Source organism: Leucopleurus acutus, assembly GCF_964270905.1.
Source record: "Leucopleurus acutus genome assembly, chromosome: 8".
Lineage (NCBI taxonomy): Eukaryota > Metazoa > Chordata > Mammalia > Artiodactyla > Delphinidae > Leucopleurus > Leucopleurus acutus.
This window is the reverse complement of record NC_139151.1, coordinates 4,558,048-4,577,562: the sequence shown is the minus strand read 5'-3', so window position 1 is coordinate 4,577,562 and position 19,515 is coordinate 4,558,048. Positions and strand designations below refer to the sequence as shown.

Here is a 19,515-nt window from a genome sequence, read left to right as displayed (position 1 = left end):
GTTCTTGAAAGAATCTGGTTTGTCATCACTATGTTGAATTTGGACTCTGTGTATTTGTAAAGGATATAAACTCTAAAGAAAGGGCTGGTTTTTTTCCTCAATAAGGTCTGTCCTCCCTAATGGCAAGATATGAAATGAAATGCAGACATTCTGCTAAATCATGGTAAATCCTTCTGACAGCTACAGGGGCAGAATGATTCTTTATCAAGGGGCACAGACAAAAGGGCTGAGGCCCCAAGCTTATAGATCACCACACAATGCTATACCCAGCACAGAGAAGGCACAGCTTCTGTGGTCACGATAGTGCCTCTATCTGCAATCTCAGACTTTTGTGTTTATCTGTCTTGGTCTTTATCCCCCATTGATTAATCCAAGTGTCTGGAAGTAAGTATGACCCACTCTCCATTGGTCATAATAATATAGTGCAACAGTTACAGGGAACATATGGAGAAGAAAAAAACGTCGAAGTGTGCACGTGACCACATGTAAAATAAACAACAAGGATTTCCTGTATAGCACAGGGAACTATATTAAATATCTTGTAATAAACTATAATGAAAATAATCGAAACATTCAAAATGGATATACACATATATACGTATAACCAAATCACTTTGCTGTATACCTGAAACTAACAAACATTGTAAATCAACTACGCTTCAATTGAGAAAAAGTCAAAGTGCGGATTATTTATATAAAAGCCGCAGATTTACCTCCTTAACCTTTATGGCACTTTAATACCAAAATTAGCTTGCATTTCCTAAACGAACATTGGTGAGAAAGAGGCCTATCTGGGATAGGCCTGCCAGTCACTTGAGGGAAATGGCAGAGCTGCCCGCTACCCGTTAGTGACACTTAAAATGTCACTTAGGAAACGTTTTCTAAGTTTGGATCTTGATTCTATTACTTTTCTTTCATTCCCCTCCAGCCCTCCACACCCAGAAGCAGTGTGCCAGTGGCCCCTAGAGAAGCGCCTGTGGGTGAGGTCTGCAGGATCAAGATGTGTGGGGAAACCAGACTCTGTCCTGCTGGTGAAGACGTCAAAGCCAGGAGTAGTTCTCTGTATCCTATCACTTGCTTGTGTGCACTTCCAGAAAAGCCGAGTTCACAGGTACTTTCAGACCAGAGACAGGTGGGAGTGCGCGGGACGCGGCAGGAGGGCTCAGCGAATCTGAGAAGAGCGCAGTGCACGTGCCACGGGGGCTGCTGGCGCCCGAACTTCCTCCACCGCTTCGTGCTGCCTCTGCTTCAACCCCGCTGCTCCTGGCTCACGGCCGGGAAACGTTATGATGATTTTCACTTGTTTCTTGCTTGACACATTCTTCCGAGTTCGTGTTTTCCTGCCTGTTTTTAAGAAAACCAGACCCTGGCGTCTCTGTGCACTACGAAGTAGCAGACCAGTCTCAGGGTGCGGGAGGGGCTTTGGGGTAGCTGCCAGTGTTCCGTGTGTAGGGGCCTCCTCACCCTTTACGCCACAGAGGAGCAACGGAGGCTCGCTGGCTGGAAACCCTTCCGCCTCCAGCGCTTTGTTCTCTGGCCCACCAAGGCAGTGCAAGCAAGCGCTGCCCTGTGACTTCCGGCTCTCCCGGTGGAAAGGGGACAGAGGAGCCGCGTTATGGCGGAGCCCGCCCAGCGGGGCTGCAAGGAGCGCAGCATCATGCTTTCCCTTCTCCCCCGTTACGGCTCCTGCTCCCGTCTGCAGCGCGCAGGACGGCGAGGAGCAACTGCAGGCTCCCGGGCCGCGGCGGCGGGGTCTGGCCAGAGCGCGGCCGCCGTGGGTCCGGAGCCAGGCTGCTCCACGGCTCCGTCCAGGAGCTGAGGAGGGGCCAGTAATGGCACCGCTGCATCCCAGCAGGGCGCCGGCGCTTGACAAACCTGCTCTTACACGTGATCTCGATTGACTCTCAAAAGGGTTGTAACGTTTTCGCCCCTTTTTCTACCAGAGACCTGAGTCCCGGTGCCCGTGAGTTACCCAACCACATGGCGTCCTCAGAGCCGACTAGGTGGCAGGGCGAGGACTCCGCCACCTCATATGCAGGCAGCGGCGGGAACAGGCCGGGAGGGAGCAAGGGGGTCAGGAGGGGCTGAGGCAGGAGCCGAGTCCCAGGGGCAGGACCAGGCCAGGCGGTTCGCGTGCGTGTGGTCGAGCCCCCCGTTCCCGGTAGCAGGCCTGCAGATGACAGACGCTCTCAGGGGGACTCTTCCTTGACCCCCGCCGTGCAGAGGGAACCCACCGAGGTCCCTCACCCGCCGGGCCCTCGTGCTCACAGGCCCCCTCCGCCTGACCCACCCCCCACCCCCGCCCCGGGGCTCCCGCCTCGGCTCTCACCCCTCCCTCCCCACACACAGGGCGCGCCCTGTGCCGGGCCGCACGCAGCTCTCTTTAAAATGTCTGGATTGCTGTAACATACACCAAAATGTGCCGTCTCAGCCACTTCGAAGTGTGCAGTTAAGCAGGGTTACAAACACTCACACTGGTGTAGACGGGTCTCCAGGACTGCTTCCTCTCTCGTGAGGCGGAACCTCCGCACCCGCTACACGGCCACCCCTGGCCCTCGACCGCCATTACATCTGTCCTGTGGGCCTGGCCGCTCGGGGCACCTCAGATAAGAGGCCAGACAGGATGTGTATGCGGGGGACTCCCCGTAACTCTACCCACCTGGTTCACTGTGCTCTCCACCTGGACACCTCCCCATTGCTTCACCGGCTAATTCCCGTTAATCCTTTAGGAGTCAATTCAGATGTTATCACCTCAGGCTCTCCCTGGCTCCCCAGCCTTAATTAAGTGCCCCTCCTGTATATTTAGTGGTGCATTAGCTGCACCCAGTTGGAGGTGGCCACCGAGTCCTAAGCCCCTGATACTTGAGGTGCGGTTGAGGGCTTGCATTCTCACTGGCTACCTCTGGGAGCTTGTGAGAACGCAGTTCGCTAGGCCTTTACCAGGGCGCCAGGTCACTCACGCACACACTCCAGTTCAGTAAGCACTGTTCTCACTGGACGAGGGGCCTGGGCCAAACCCGGCCGGCCGCCCTCTGTGTGAACAAAGCTTTATGCCAACAGCCGGTCATCTGAATACACATTGCCTGTGGCTGCTTTCACACCACAGTGGAAGGGCTGAGCAGCTGCAACAGAGACCACCATGTGGCCACACAGCCTAAAATACGTGTTCCCTGGCCCTTTACCACAGACGTCTACTAGACCATAGGCTCCTTCAAAGTGAGAACCCGTCTTGTTTTGCTTTGTAAGAAAGGCAGATTAGCACAATGGTTATGTGTGTGGGCCTGAGGGCAGACTGACAAGATTTGTATCTCAGCTCTGCCATTTCCCTCAAGTGACTGGCAGGTCACCGTCTCTGTGCCTCGTGTTCCCTTATAAAGTGGGGACAGAGAGGAGAACTACCTCACAGGGCTGATGTGTGGGTTACGTAAGGTAACGGACGTGAAGGGCTTCACATGGCACCTTCCGCAAACATTACCCTTAGCTGGTTCGCTATTTTTAGAGCACCGGGGACTTTGGTGATGCTGGCAGGATGGCCCCTGCACCTGACACTGTTTATCAACGCCCATTCTCTGCTTCTTCCTTGCTAACATCTAATTATTTTTTCAGGTATCTAACCTTCCGGGAGAGTGACCTCCTCCCTGGGTGACAAACACGACTACGAGCCAGTCGTGGTCATGCATCCTCAATGTCAGTGGACTGGCTTAGGGGCGGGCAGTTCTGGCCAGCGAGTCAGGAGAAGAGGAATCTTGGAGGGCTTCTGGAAAACGGTTTCCTCATTCTTTAGAAGAAAACGTGGGAGAGATGCCCCCGTTCTTTCATGGATATTGGTTATATGTGAATGTGATGCCCTGAAGCGCAGCAACTATGAAGGTAGGCAGTCTGAGAACGAGCTAACATGTTTACAAGGGCAAAGCAAAAAGATGGGAAGAATCTGGGCCCTCTATGAGGTCAGAGTTGTTGAATCCATCAACCCCTGGGCCTCACCCACTCAGGTACTGATCTGAGGGAAGACAATAAATGTTTCTAGTAATTTGATTTCAGGCTAAAGCAACCTAACTCATATAGCCAGGGACCATGCTGACACATATTTTTACTCCGCCCAGGACCTAACAACTGTTGTTGGGTGCCATGAGCAAAGGAAGAGTGGAAGTTGGAAATGAATGGGCTGGAGAATCACGAATGTTCCAGGTTAGTGTAGGTCCAATTCTTCATTCATCACTCTCTCTCTCAGCTGGAGTATCTTTTCCTGAGACCTGTGGCTCGCTCCCAAATGCTTATCTCCCTTGTTGTCTGAACCTACTACCTAAACATGGGAGGTCGTTTCAGAGCCAGATGGGGTTTGATTATTTCCTTGACGACATCCATTATTTCCCTTCTGGGTAGGAGGAGGGTCTGCAGACAGCTGATCTTTTTGAGGCAGAGAGTATGGAGGTGGGGTCTCTTATAGAACACGAAATACAAGGAAGTGTTCTTTGGGCTGGAAGTATCAAAAGATTGCTTAGAATTTACCGTTATAGGGGTTTAACGGTGTTGTCAGCTTGTGTACTGGTTTTGTGTCATATCTGAGCCAGAACTAGTAGCAGAGATTCAAAGCAACATAGGTGGCAAGTACATATGAGAGCAAAGCATGGGGAGAGAAGGGCAGCAGAGCACGGGGCTGCCCCCCACCTCTCCTGGAGAGCACCCTGGCCCTGGCGGTGGGAGGGAGGGGCAGCACAGTGTCGCTGGGCCCCCTGGAGTCCCTCACCCTGCAGACACTTACCACAGGGAGAAATGCTGAGCGGCTTCTCCTGTGAGTGCCCCGGGTTGGGAGACGCTCTGAGAACTCTGGAGCCATAAAGTGACTGTAACAATTAACTTTTTGTTTTGTTTTTGTTTTTTTTGCCGTACGCGGGCCTCTCACTGCTGTGGCCTCTCCCGTTGCGGAGCACAGGCTCTGGACGCGCAGGCTCAGCGGCCATGGCTCACGGGCCCACCCGCTCTGCGGCATGTGGGATCCTCCCGGACCGGGGAACGAACCCCTGTCCCCTGCATCGGCAGGCGGACTCTCAACCACTGCGCCACCAGGGAAGCCCAACAATCAACTTTTAAGGCAGAAGGAACCAAGTGACATGACCTTATTCATCCCCCTGCCTTTAGGCACTAACAGTACCACTAAAGCCCCCAATTACCTCACTACATGTTTGATGGTTAAAAGCCTTCCGGGGTGGGGTGTGGGGAAGCAGAAAGATTTCACAGGTTTCTCCCGTGAGCCGTTTTAATCTAAGAGAACTTTGACACTTGTCCTAGACCCACCCTGTTCTCGCCAGTCCAACCCCAAGACCCTCCTCCAAGTGGAAGGGTCCCAGTTCAGTGGCATCAGGCACGCCCCAGCAAGCGCAAGCTAAAGGGACGAGGGTGAGCGAACCCCCCGCAGTGAGACCTATGTGCAGCGCCTACCTCCTGGCTCTCCGTCCCTCCTTTCCTTCCACCAATTTCTACGAATTGTCCGTCTTTCTAATGGACGCCATGCCTTTGCTTTCACCACTGGTGCTCTTCAAGACTAATTAGATCCTGAAGGAACAGGAAGTAAAAAGCAGTCTTTGGGTAAGCTGCTAATGTTCGTGGCTTAGAGCTAAAGTGGCCTGCCAGAGACCTGCAGAGAAGAGAACCCTCACTCCTCCGGGCATTCTCAGCCAAGAGGCAAGTGCTTCCCTTCCCCCGGGCAGCTCTGGGCTGAATATGCAACTTGCCATTCGATTGGGTTGAAGGAAGACTGAGGAGGCCACAAAGGTCAAAACTCACTTGCTCTTGGGGAGGGGGTTAGAAAGCTAGTAAAGAAAACCTGCGGTGCGGCTGTCTTTCAGGAGAGGGTACGGAGGGTTGGGTGGATCTACCAGAAGTGTTGTCAGTCTGTGCTGGGGTCTTTGGGACAGGAAGAGTACAGCCACCCAGGGAGAAAGCCTGCAGTGACACCCTCTACGGGGCCGATGTGCTGGAAGCACGCCTTGAGAAAGGTTTCCCTCCCTCTTGCGGGGCTGTTGGGAAGCTAGGTAGGACCAGGGGTCTGGCTTTCCAGAGTGGTCCCAAATGAATTTTCAGTTTCCTGGTGGGAACAGAGAACTCAGAAGATTGTCTTCTCTAAGAAAATCTGGCTATGGTTTTTCTCCTGGTCTACCTAGAGCCTGCACTGGTGGGTGAGGCACACGTGTGCACAGGGCCAGGCTATCGGCAAACAACCTTAGGGAGGAGGGCAAAGGAGAGGCAAAAGGGGCTCATTCCTCTACCTCACAGCTTCCTTTTCCAAAGGAAGCAGGATCCGCCCACCAGCAACAGTCCAAACACCACCAAAGAGGCATGGAAATGGGTATGCATGCAACTGGTCCATATACCCCCTCATCGCCTGGTACAAATGGAGTATAAGTTGGGGGAGAACTGTGCCACTGAGACCCCAGGCCTTCTGAGCCACAGCCCAGTTCCAGAGGCACAGCCCTCCTGACTGGTCTCTGGGTGGCAGAGTAATGCTCCCTTCCTAACCTTCGAAGAAATGGGTGAAATAACCTCTGGCTAAGGGGAGATGCCCATCTTCTTGGGGCTGCCTGGGGTGTCTGCGGCAGAGCTGGTTATGGCGGACTCCTCAGCAGAGGCACTGAGATCCAAGAATTCCAGGATGATGTCCCAAAGGCAGTAAATCAAATGCCTGAAACAAATGAACAAAACAACTCAGAGGAGGGTCTGGCTCGGTCTAGAGACACCAGATCCTGTTTATGACATTTATCTTCCCTCTCCCTTTCCCCTCTACTGATATCCTTAGTGGACTCCAAACATCAACAGCTGGACAAAGCCTCTGTCATGAAATGAAAGTCTGTTGAACTCATAAAGGCTATGACCCCAGTAAAGGTGGAGATGGTACTCGAGACTAGATGTTAGGAAATTCCACATTGCTTTATAGCTAGCTACATTAGCACATTGGCACTGCTCTGAAGAACTCTGAAGGAGGGAAAAATCCCTGTGATAACAACTTACTAAGAATTTTCAGGTTACCTGTGATGAGGTAAAGCCAGGAGCCTTGAGGTGCGAGAGTGAGCAGACACGGTGAGCTGCAGGACGGGGGTGAGAGGGGAGTGGGCGAGCACTCAGCACGTGCAGAAGATTCCACCCCAAGGTACCAGCCAGGGAAGCACTGACCTCTCTGCACTATTCAAGGAGGTGCACCAGCATTTCTGGTCCCCTTATCAGAGGCCAACTTATCATCTTGTCTACCTCACATCAGGCAAAGACCCATGATGAAAGTACTGCCCAGGCCAAGGGCTGCTCTCGAGATGCGCACAGGGGCAGGCAGGTGTCAGGAAGGACAGGCCTGGGGGTGACAGGGCCTTTTCAGTAGCTCACGTCGGGGCCTGCATCGAGTTCTTCCAAATGCAAACGGTGGCTGGTCCCACCAGCTTCCGACCACCTGACACCTGCTCAGAAGCCAGCACAGTGGGTTTTACCCAGTGTGTGTGGACCTGGTCATCACACTCTGGGGCCAGGGCCCAGGGCAAGGAGAGACTGCGGCACCGTTCCTCTCAGTGAAGCTGTTCACCCAGAAACCCGAGATGCCTCAGACCAGAGACGGCATCAGCCATGCCTACCGGTTGATGAGGGGCTGCCGCAGTGACTCCAAGACAAGACTCCAGCTCAGCCGGCATTTGTTCACCCCAAGGATTTCTACGACGATATCTGAAGAGGAAAAACAGATGTGGTTTTAGTGTCACCGCTGAAGCTTTAGCTTCTAAGGGGTTTGTCTCCTCAAGATATCTGCTGTCTTTAATCGTACTGGGTACTTCTGGCACACCTCTGAACCACACAGCCAAACTAAAATCGTCAGAAAATAGGGAAAAGCCAAGAAAAATGTTTCTTAACTTTAGGTATCTAAATTAGAATGGGCCTCAAGAAACAATCTGGTAACCCGTCACTAAAGTGCAGGTACTTCTGATACAACAGGTTAGGCTGGAGAACAGAGGTAAGTAAGAGTGAATAACACTGTCCAAGGCTAAGAGTTCACTACTGTACCCTGCTTCCCCCAGCACAACCAGAGGCAACAAACTGCCTTCCCCGCCCTCCAAAAGACCATATAAAGCAAAGGGAAAAAACCTTCTTCAGAGTTTTTTATCTACCGCTAAGGACCATTGCCCTTCACTCACTGGCCCCAAGTCACCAAGCTCAGCTTCTGCAGGACCTGTATCATTTTCTTCCCTGGTCCAAAGCAGAGACCCAGAAGTCTTCATCTGGTGGGAAAATGAAGAGACCTGCCCTAAAGTGAGCCTTCCCGTTCCCTTAGCATCACTGGAAGTCCTGATCATTTTCCTGTTAGCCTCAGAAATGGTGGGTCAACAAATTTTTGCGCTTAGCCACAGTCAAGGCCCTTTTAAAAAACGGGGAAGGGTGTGGCTAATGGTGGTGAAGCGGAGGGAAGGAACAGTTATTGGTATAATCAGTCTCACTGTCCAATCACCTGGCAGGACTCCCATCAGGCTCTGCAAAGCCTGTCTCTCAGCAGCCGCCTTCTGCTCCTGGGTCCTTACGGGTCGAGGATACTCAGGCAAAAGCCCGCCAGGCCAGATGGATTCCTGAAGAAGCCGGAGGTACTGCACCCAGCGCTGAGGACACGTCAGAGTAGCTACCTGCACCTCTAGCCACCTGTGGTCGAAGACAGAAGGGTCAGGTAAACCTGGAGGAAAGGATGCAGCGAGGTGTGAGTCATGTGCGCAATCGGAACAGAGCAAAGCCAAGTGAGCGCCGACTCTCACAGGTGAAACCGAGCCAATCCACAACTTGGGATCACAGAATTTGAAGATGAGTAATAATACTATCACAACTATTCACTGAGTGTCTGCTATGAGGCACGTGTAGTATTAGGGGCTTCGGAACAGAACATTAAAGGGGCCTGTGGCTCTGGGAAAGGCTGCACCTTTCCAACTGTCCTCCAGTGGAAAGCACCAGAACTTCTCAGTAACATGTACACACAGCCTTCAGAGTGCAGGGTTTGGTGATTTTGTACAAATCCCTCTCCCCAGCCACCCTGTCCATATCCAGTTGCTCTTCAAGCCCCCAGGACCTGTCCTGAGGACTCCCTTCGTCTGCCCCTTGCTCCTTACACACCGTTCCAGTAACAGAAATCTGTCCCTCTGGCAAAACCTGTTCAAACTCCACCTCCTCCACGAAATCCTTCCTGAGCATTCCAGCCAGAAATGCTCTCTCTCCTCAGGCCTCCTCTGGCACTCAGTTCTAGAACACAGATTTGGCACCAGAATTTCACTTTGGAACATGAATTATCTTCTCATGTATGTACAGCTTGACTTTTCCAGCTGAACTGTAAGCTCCACAAGAGTCCCCATAACAGAAACTTCCCAGATGAAATAGTGGTTGACTGACTGGCGATTGTTCTTATTACAATGACAATTTACCCTCTGTCTTGCTTTCAAAAACGAGTCAGTAACTCTGAGGGGGCAGGTATACGAAACCTGCAGTTCCTGCAAGGCGTTTCAACGTTAATTCTTTGTTTGTCTCTGCATTTTTTCAGAGTGATAGGGTCACTAGCTGGGGTTTAAGACTGCAGAGGCCTCCTTCGCAGGTCCCCTTTTGAGACTGGCGTGGCTGTGGCTGTGATGAATGAACCAATCAGCCACGATACTCACGCACAGACTCTATATGGTACCGCACCACATGCAGCTCATGCCATCACTCTCAACCCGAGCTACTTGTCGCCCATCCAAGAGCAGAGGGGGCTGCCAACGCAAACTTTATTTAACCTCCACTCTGCCAGACAGTCTGCATTCCACTCAAGCTAGGCATTCCAGCTTTGGGGGCTGCAATCCCCCAAGCCCAGGGCTCACAAATGATTCTAAGAATAGGAAGTCTGAAAGGTAATGGCAGGGCAAGAATGGCAGACGTCGATGGACATCAAGAGCGGCACAAAGCTGCCCCTGTCGAAAATAGCCACCACAATTGTATTGTTATTATTAGGGCCGCATCTCCTTCTTACAGGGCTTTTCATTCAGTGAGTCTAAGACGCCTGATGAAAGGGATCCAGTAGCAAGAATTCCTGTTCCTGTTTATAGAAGAGGGTCACCAAAGGGTGGTGGATGCGATGACCTGATCAGGTTCTCTGCAGGGAATCAAGTGACCCAACTCGTCTTCACCTCAAGTCACATACACTTGTGTGACTTTAGCTAAGGTGAAGGACCTGCACCAGCGTCTCACCTAAGTGATTTGAGGGAGAGGGGCAAGGACCTGAGAGTCAAAAAATTTAAGTCCTCCAAAGGAGCCAGGAGAATCGTCAACAAGAAGGCTTCAGCCAGCATTGGTTCTAGCTCAGCTTCTCATGCACAGACGCATACAACAGGCTGGCTTGCCCTTCTGTTTGCCCTTCTCTTTGTCCTCAGGAGCCAGTAGTACCTGTGACTCAACTCTTCAGAGAGATCTTAACATCCACTCAACCCTTCCTCGGCTAAGCATAGCATACGACAGCAAACCTGGGCACCTCGGTCACCTGCAGGGCACGTTTTACAACATATGAGTCTCACGGTTTTGAATTAATGGTCATTCACTCGATGGGAACAGGACCTCGAGCTGCATTTGGGCAAGGAGGTCCTCTTTGTTCCCTCCCACAGTGACTGAGTGTCTCATGCACACATCCTTGATGCAAAAGAAATGTGTGCACGTGGCAAAATATAAACTTACACAAATATACTAGACTGTACCTCATCAAACTCTAAATGGGGGCATTGGGAAGAAGAACCAAAGCGTGAAAAAGTTAAGAGTAAGCTGTTCTTAACCTAGGAGTGGGAAGGTTAAAAAGAAATCTGTGTCTTGAAGCAAAAGGAGTGGAACTTATGTGTCTGCAGTCCAGTGTGTCACAACAGTTTTCCAGCATCAGTTTCTGGAATCTGCTGCTATCACTGTTAAGCTAACAGACAGCTCAAGTTTCAAGGGGGATACACACACACATATCCCTTGGACTATTTACTATTTACAAATTATTTGTAAGAAATCATCTACTAAATACAAATGTTATTGTTTACGTAATACAAGATGCATGAGGTAAATACACTAAAATAAAAATGGTAGAGAATAGCCTCAAATAGCACTGGTTTTATTTTCTACTACTATTCTAGTTCTGATATTCGATTTAGGTATCTTCTTCTACCATCCTACCTTTTTCCCAAAGAAAAGAAGAAAAAAAGCCAAACCACATCTGTTCCGTCTGGCCATCTCTGAATGATTCAGAGCACAAAGAAGCCTTACTAGGGGGCCCAGAACAGGCAATAAAATGAGAAAAAAACAACAACAGATGTAACTGAGACATGCAAGAGCCTCTATGATGCCAGACGTGAGACGCAGAGATCAGGGCATCCATTCCACTGGGCGCGCATGTCCAGTCCACGCTCAAAGGAACCTGGTCTGAAACAGCTATACGCAGAGGGATGAAGCAGTGGCTATAAAGAAGACCGTTTAATACTAGGGCTTAAGATGGCACTTCAAGGTTAGCAGAAGGTCATTTTCCATCAAAACAGCAGAATCAAACCTCAAGAGGAAGGGGAGAAAGCTTTAAGGGACCACATCTAATTAGCCAAATTCCCCTCACTCCTTCTCTAAGATTGCTGCTATGGCTGAGTAGGAAGGCCCTGAATGAGTATGGCTTAATGGGGAGGGAGGGGGAGAAGGACAGTGAAATAATAACCGAAAATATTCACAAGAGCAATAACTATATTCTAACAAAAATGCCTGGTGCAGTCTAAATGAAAGACAGTAACAGACTGCTTCCTGAATCCTCTTCACCCACTGGGCTGTAACTCTGTATCCAACACAAGGGCGATGATGCCTCAGCCACTTACAACCAACTGGAAGTACCAAATACAGGTCAACGAGAAAGAGAGAGAAAAAGAAGATGTTAAAGCTTCTGTCACTTTAAACAGACCTACAGACTGCAGGTGTCCACTCATCCTGTCACCCTAGAGCAGGGTTAACAGTCATCTAAATGGGTTGTTGGGCACAGGATGTTTTTCAAACTGTGGCTGAACAGCATTAGAGGTCATGGCGTCTACTCTGTGGTTTGTGACAACATTTAAGAGAACACCTAAATGTAAATAGATAAGAACAGAAAACATAAAAGTGCACCTCAAGTTTTGGGACCCTTTTACTTATGCATGTATATATGGATATAGCAGATCTGTATTTGTGTGTGTGTGTGCGTGTGTGTGTTCAGAGTGGGTCATGATGTAAAACGTATTTTTTACTGTGAGATGAAGTTTAAAAAAAGTTTGAAAAACATCGATATGGTACAAGGAATTAAGAGTTCCAAGAGAAGGAGGAAAAAGCTCAAGCCACATCTTTAGCCTCCTGGAGACAGTCCCCACCTCCACCCGCCCCCAAGCGGCATAAACCCGAACACTGTGTTCTGTAGCACAGTCCTAGCACACTGCTCTGAGCATTTGCTCATGAAATCAGTAGGCCCGATCTACTGGGTGGAGAGAAAGGAGATCTTGAGGATGACGGTGCGGATCCAAGGTATTTCCCATTTTACACAAGTTGTTTTTGCCAACTTCACACCTGATAAAAGTAACAGTTCCCTTCCCTCTGATTCCTTTCCCAGGCCTCTGCCTTCCTGCTATGGCCCCTTCGTGTGTTTACAGACAGTCCCTCCCGGTCTGTGCTCAGCTCTAGGCTTCCCAGTCCTACAGCAGCCAGACCCAGGTTGCTCGGCTGTGCCTGAGAGAGTTCAGGCCCTCTGAGTGTGTATCTAGGTCACCATCCTTTCCTGCCCTGTGTGGGGAGAAGAATGAGGAGGAAATGAACTTCAAGGGCAAGAAACTCCTGTTTCTTCCTCCCAGTGACTGTTGTGAAATCTGAAGTGGCTTGCAGAGTCTCACACAATTTCTTCTTTGATTTTTGCTTTTTCATGGTTTAAATCATGGATCCACATCTTTAAAACATGTGCTTCAAAGGAAGACTACTGACTGAACATCATGATTTAAGAATCTGAGTTCTATAGTTTTATAACTAGCCACAAAGTTTTTGTTTTTGATTAGTAACATATAAGTTGCAGATACAAAATTAATATGCTTTAATAATTGAAATATTTTTAACCAGGGAGGTTAAAGAAATCCTCTGTTGAACCTTAGAGGTTATCTTTTCCAATCTCACCAATTCACGAATGAAAACACTGAGAGAAAACAAGCATTTCATAGCAAGAGGCTTATAGAAACATACAACTTTAGAGCTGGAAGGAAAGAGGTTACCCTATCTAACCTCCTCCCAAAGTAGAAATCCCCTGTGTGATATCGTGGCAGAGCCAAGGGTTCTGGCCTCTGACTCCAGAAAGTTGGGCTTTTATCTTAGCTCTGCCACCAATGAGGAATGTGACTTTGGGGAAGTTGCTTAACTCCTGAAGAGGGTAATTTCAATTTATTAGGGATGCTTCTTAAATACTGGCACCAAAATCTGCCTCCTTGTAACTTCCAGTCATTGCTCCTATTTATACCCTCAGAAGTTTAACAGGAGGTATTAAAGTTACTTGGTCAAATCTCTTTCAAAAGACAACACTATGCATTTTTAAATTCAGCTATTATGCTAAGTCTCCTCCACAAGGTATACATCTTTGATTCTGCCAACGTCAAGGCTGAGCACACAGAACACACTCAATATCAGACGAATGAAGGAGAGAAATGAACCATTCCTCATCCTGGTTCCCTCCTCTGGGTGTGGGCTGCTTTGTTATTCTCTTAAAACGGAGTGCCCAGAACCAAACACAACTTCCAGATGTGCCCTGACCAGTAAAAAATGCAGATTAGTGCCTTGCTTGACCCAGACACCATACTTCTATTAATATAGTCAAAGACTGTGTTGGCTTTTTGGGCACACACATCAAAGCACTGACTCATACTGAGTTTGCAGTCAATTAGAACCCTAAGTCCACGTATGTACTTTAACAAAAAATCACATGCGCCTGTTAAGCCTAGACTTGGCCTTTTGTACTTGTGTAATTTTTTTAAAAATCTAAATTATGATTTATAATATTTATTTCTATTAAATTCTGTCTTGTTTGCTTTAGACTATCATTCTAATTCTTTTAATCCTTTTGAATCTTGACTTCTGTCACCCAGAGTATTAATTATACCTCTAAGATTAGAGTTACTTACAAATTTCTGATCAACAGGATAAGTTCAATGCTCTGTCACTAGAAAATGCCCTCCAGGCTATCAATCTATTAGCTACTTGGGCTAAAGACACTCAGTTAGCCATGGACCACTTAAGAGTACCACAGTCCAGACCATGTGTGTCCATATGGATATTAGGAAAATATGGCATAAGCTTGTGGAAATTCACAAGCAATATAACAATCAATGCACTCCTTTCACTTAACGGTCTGATAGTCCTGCTGAGCCAGGAAAGAAACCTTGCTAATCAGGCAGGCGCATTCCCACTGAACGCACACCGGGTTCCAGGGCTTGCTGCTTCTCTTCCCGCGTGTTCACAAAACATCTACTTAATAATCTACTTCAGAAACTTCCAGAGATAAATGTCAGGGTCAGGAGCCTGTGTCCATTTTTTAAAAGGCCAGATATTTGTCCATCTCCAACACAACACATCTCTATATGGAAATTTTCTTAATGATCTTAGGTCTTCAATGATAAATACAAATTCTTTCAGTTCCATGGAACAGAATTCATCTGGGTCAGGTACATGAGTTTTAAAGCAGACTGAATGCTCTCATTATTTTCATTCCTATTTTAGTCTTCAATTCTAGTTTAATCACATTTGGTCAATTCTTCTTGTTAGACCATTTTCCTTTACAGAAAAAAACAAAGTAAATACCCTAGGCAAAAAGTATACCAATTCATTGTTGAATAAATGATTTCTCAATGTAACCAGTTAATACTACAGCATCTGTTCCAAACAATTTACCTGTATTTTCTTTATTCCTCTTGTTTTTAACATGTGCCTTTTTTTAAAAAAAATCTTTTCCACTAACATTTATCCACAATGTCAGCTCCTTCTGAGTCAAGCTTTTTGGACGCCATTCTTATCAGTTTTCATTTCTGTTGTCTGCATTACTCAGTATGTTTCTCCTTTCTCTGTTTTTTATATGTGCTCAGTTAACTACTCTGGTTTCATCTGATGCTGATTCTTTTCCTTTCTCACTGGAGTCATGTGTTTGTTTATTCCATTTACTCAGTACATACTGGTTGAGCTTCTTAAAAGTGCCAAAAGAATAAGACTGCAAAATTTTGAGGGGAGGGATCTCAATTCATTTTGGTATATTCCTCAGCATTTACTGTAAGAGTGCCCTTCACATAATAAGGCATCAAATATATACTGAATGAATCATCCTTATTCCAAAACTCTCAGCGATAGCTTCCAGTGTTAAAACTTTAAGTTCACTTGTTATTATGGCATATAAGACAGGATTCTTTGTTATGTTCTTCTGTGAATTCTAGTACCTCTCACCTACCTCTACTTTCCTCTCTCTGTCAGCTGTTTTCCATTACATCCACTTGTAGCTGTATCTGAGTTTTTCTTGCAGCTTCTTCGTCTTTGCTGAGTTGACGGGTCTCCTGTCAAGTATACTCTTCCTACTCCCCTTGAGTTATGTTTTAACTGCAGTCAGGAGTCCACCAGGTGAGCATCGTTTGCCAGAGGAAGAAAATTTAAAAACCTTTCCTCTGTACCAGCTACACAATTAACTATTCATTCCACATTTTCCTTTTTCTTCCAAAGACAGAGCTTACGGCTAAAAGAAAGGATGAAAATCTAGGCCTCCAAGTCCTGAAGTTTTCTACTAAAAATCTCAAAATTGTTAGAGATATAGTCCATGCTTCCTCATGTGTCATTATTTCTTTTTACACAAAGGTAGGTAATAATCTATTGATTTATTGATTTAATAAGCAACAAGCAACTTTCAGTATCACAAGTCAGACATCCTGTTGAGAGGATACTATGCCGTTCTGTTAGTTATGCTTCTCAATCCACAGGTAGGAGACAGAGTCACCCTAGACTTCTCCTCTCCTCCATCCCTAGTCCATGTGCCTCACGCAAGACCACATAATCATTGCAACAATTATTGAATCTAGTTGAGCGACCTCCTCAGTGCTCAGTTTCTCATGAATTCATCACCCCTTTACTCTCGCTGTAGCAATCATCTTAGTTTCAGTCCCCATCACCTTTCATTTCTGTCAGTGTAACTCTTTCATAATTTGTCTCCCCGGCTCTAACGTTTCTTCCTTCCATTAACCCTCGACAGCACTATTTAAGTGCTTTTTCTAAGTTACAAAGTTGATCATGTCATCATCTATTTAAATTCTGTACATGGTTTCCTAATAAATGGGGTCAAATCCTACGTTCTTTGAACAGCGCACAGGGCTCTGTATGGGTCGGTGCCTATTGAACTCTTCGGTGTAATCTCTGGCCACTCTGGTTGCATGTCGTATATTCCCAATCGTACCCGACTTCTCCGAGTACCACAAATAGGCCACACTGCTTCACAACTCTGCCTTCAATGCTCTTTTCTACAATGTCAGCTCTCGATTTCCCTTCATCCTCTAAATCCTATCTCAGATGTCATCTCCTCTATAAGCCTTCCCTGGGCTTCTCATAATTTACTTAGTCCCTTCTCTTAATCATGTGTAGAGTTCTTTTTAAAGTCCTAACTTTATACTATACCTCTTTATTTATAAGATTGCAGGGTAGGAATTTGGGGTCTTTTTTTGTATTTTAATCACTTAACATAGTGTCTGGCACATAGTAGGTAATCAATAAATATTAGTTACTATGTGAATTAATGATGTAAATGGGACAAACACTGGTCTTAAAGCACGGCGCACAGCTCAACCTAAGCTGTGTAGAAGGCAAACCTCCCAATACTTAAAGCAGGAAAAGAATAGTGAGCTCTTAATTATTTGTGCTTATGGAGGAGGACAATAATTTTAAAAAATATAGACAATCTAGAAATCCTTTGTATTTGGCATTTGAGATGTATTTACATAAACATTTGGCAGATTTATTTTCCTAAGAACTTTTTGTTTAGGCTAATATTAAAATTGAACTGTGTGCCAATACACTAGCTGTAGGGTGGATATTGTAAGAAGTATACTGGGTAGTAAGTCCGCTGAGCTACAATTATGAATTCGTCATGAATAATCCATGCAATTTACACCTGGTTATGTACTCCCCCGGAAGGGAAGAGAGGTGGAAGGCAAGGGAGTGGGTCAGCTGGGCTTCGTGTCTGGCACACTCCGTAAATCCTAGAGAGGAGAGACAGCTGCCAGCAGTCTGTGTTTTTGTTAGTTTTCCTGGCAAATAGGCCCAGAGGACAGAAGAGACTGAAAGTCAAACAAAAGCAAAGGGGTTATGAGGGCTGTGAGTCACACTTGTATTTTGGGAAGTGCTCCTGATGGATGGGGCAGCATCGGGCTGATTCCAACCCATTACTTGAATCTCGTAAGAAGAATATAAGGTAGCAGAATGTCTGGGTACAAACGGCCAAAAGCAAAGGTCTGCCTACCTTCGTAACAAATACAGAATGAGACGGAGCCGCTTGGGGGTTCTGTGTTCATGGGATAAATGAGATTGATGGCAAGTGGGAATGTTTAGAAATGTGCTCTAGACTTGAGCAGTGTGACACTTGTAGGATTCCAGTTTTAAAGATGATTACACAAATCTATGCCCCTCTGAAGGCCTTCAGGACAACTTTTCTCAGCCCCACACTATGTGGCCATAAATGTACCATAAACCAGCTCTGAAAAATCGGGACCGACAGACCTCAAAGCTGGGCAAAATCAGTCACACGTTTTGGATATCCGCCCGTTCTTCATCTGACCCAAGTAAAAGCAGCAGCAGGACATCTGTCTCACAATCAGTGACTCCCTCCGAGTCTCTGGAACCACCATGTCTCTCCTCCAAGTCTGAGAGATTCCTGTCCAGAAGAGGCCATCACAGTTTTCACCCCAACACTGCACATAAAACTGGTCCATACCCTTCAGGGCAAAAAACCCTCAGTAGCCAGAAGAGCCACAAAGGCTTCACATAGCGTGTTGTAATGAGTGAAAACAGCACTGAAAAGCCACACAACTCTGGGTTCTGGATTCCTTCTTAAGACTGATTCTTGCCTTGCTTCCTTCACAAAGTTATCGAGATGAAAGGAGAAAAATGAAAGCATTTTTGAAAGTGCTTGTGCGTTTGTGTATGTGTCAGAGAAAGACTCCTTTGGATCCTCTTGAAAAATTCTAGCAGATCCAAGGGACTAAATGATGGCAGGATGCTGAGGGGGCTTGGCACTTCATGCTTTAGTTTTCCTTTTGTAAGACTTACTCTCCTCCTGGCAGGTTCAGGGATGTAAATATTAGAAGGGCGAACCATCTTGGTACTGTCTACAGAGGTTGAGGAGGGGCTCCCTGGGGTGATGGGTAACTTGAGGACACTATTTCAGAATCCTTCCTAAAACGAGACCTATCTACACTAAACTATGAAACAATCACCACAGGGATTGCAGGATCCAAAGTGACTCCCCTTCCTTCTTTCCTTGGTCCCGTGTGAACAGCAAGCCTGGCTGGTTCTCAGTCACCAGGTAGTTATCCTGACCCTTTCCTTTCTCAGCACCTACGGTAGGGAGGTGGGTGGGGAAAGGAAAGGCTGATTAAAATGGCCACGCATTCAGGAGAATCCTGTGTCTGGTGGAGGGTAAAGGTCAGGGAGAGGGAGAGAAACACTAGAGCTGGAGCACTGGGAAGAAGGGCAAGACACAAAGGAGGGCGGCAGTGGGAATTTAGTGGTTGTCTTGACAACCAGACCCCTGTTGTTCCCAGTGACTCCACCTCACAGGGAGATCTCCAGGCTCTGCTCTGGGCAAAGACGGTCACTACAGGAGGGGAGAAAGGAGGGGGATTTCTGGAGGAGGGAGAGGTGATGAGGAAGTGTGTGCTCCACTCCATGCGCCGGCTCCCAACGTCCACAAACACTAGAGATCACAGATTTAGAGTACGCTCAGCCACGATTTGGAAGAGAAGAATGAGGGATGTACGTAAACAAGCAGACATGGCAGAGTTTCAAATTACGCTGTGAAAACGGCGAGAGTAAGCTGGAAAAGACTAGCCTTGAAGAGAACAAAGGATGAACGTTTGTTCTCTGATGAAGCAGATGTGGAAGTTAAGAAAGCAGGACAAACATTGGCAGAAGATGGGGAAGAAGGAAAGTGAGTATAATGAACAGAATCACCTTGGAGAAGAACTACCCGAAGGTATCTGTTCTAAGTTAAATGTCTACAGGCAGAATTTAAAAAACCTTTCCAAACAGGAGGCTATCCATCCTGACACTAAGAATACAGGACACAGCAGTGACAACTCCAGAGTCTCCACACAGCAGAGATTTGGGGGGCCCGACTTGTGGTTGGAAAATAAGAGGGAGAGAAGAGCTGGCAGAGGGAATACCTTGAAGCTGCATTTACACAGCAAGCACACTGTGTTTACATAGGTTCTATATTTATGGGGGTTATATCAC

At 47.3% G+C, this 19,515-nt stretch overlaps 1 protein-coding gene across 2 annotated transcripts in view; it reads right to left on the bottom strand.

Moving 5' to 3' along the window:
- Positions 1–4,866: 4,866 nt before the first annotated feature.
- Positions 4,867–19,515, bottom strand: part of SNX19 (sorting nexin 19) — a 36,242-nt gene continuing 21,593 nt past the window's right edge. The window contains exons 9-11 of one of the 2 annotated variants that reach the window (XM_082843958.1): positions 8,477–8,661; positions 7,614–7,701; positions 4,867–6,679 (exon numbers count right to left, since the gene is read on the bottom strand). In XM_082843958.1, the coding sequence (XP_082700084.1) occupies positions 6,547–6,679; positions 7,614–7,701; positions 8,477–8,661 (406 nt within the window). In that variant the 3' untranslated portion in view covers positions 4,867–6,546. The remainder of the gene's footprint in view (positions 6,680–7,613; positions 7,702–8,476; positions 8,662–19,515) is intronic. The other variant, XM_082843959.1, reaches the window with a different exon arrangement.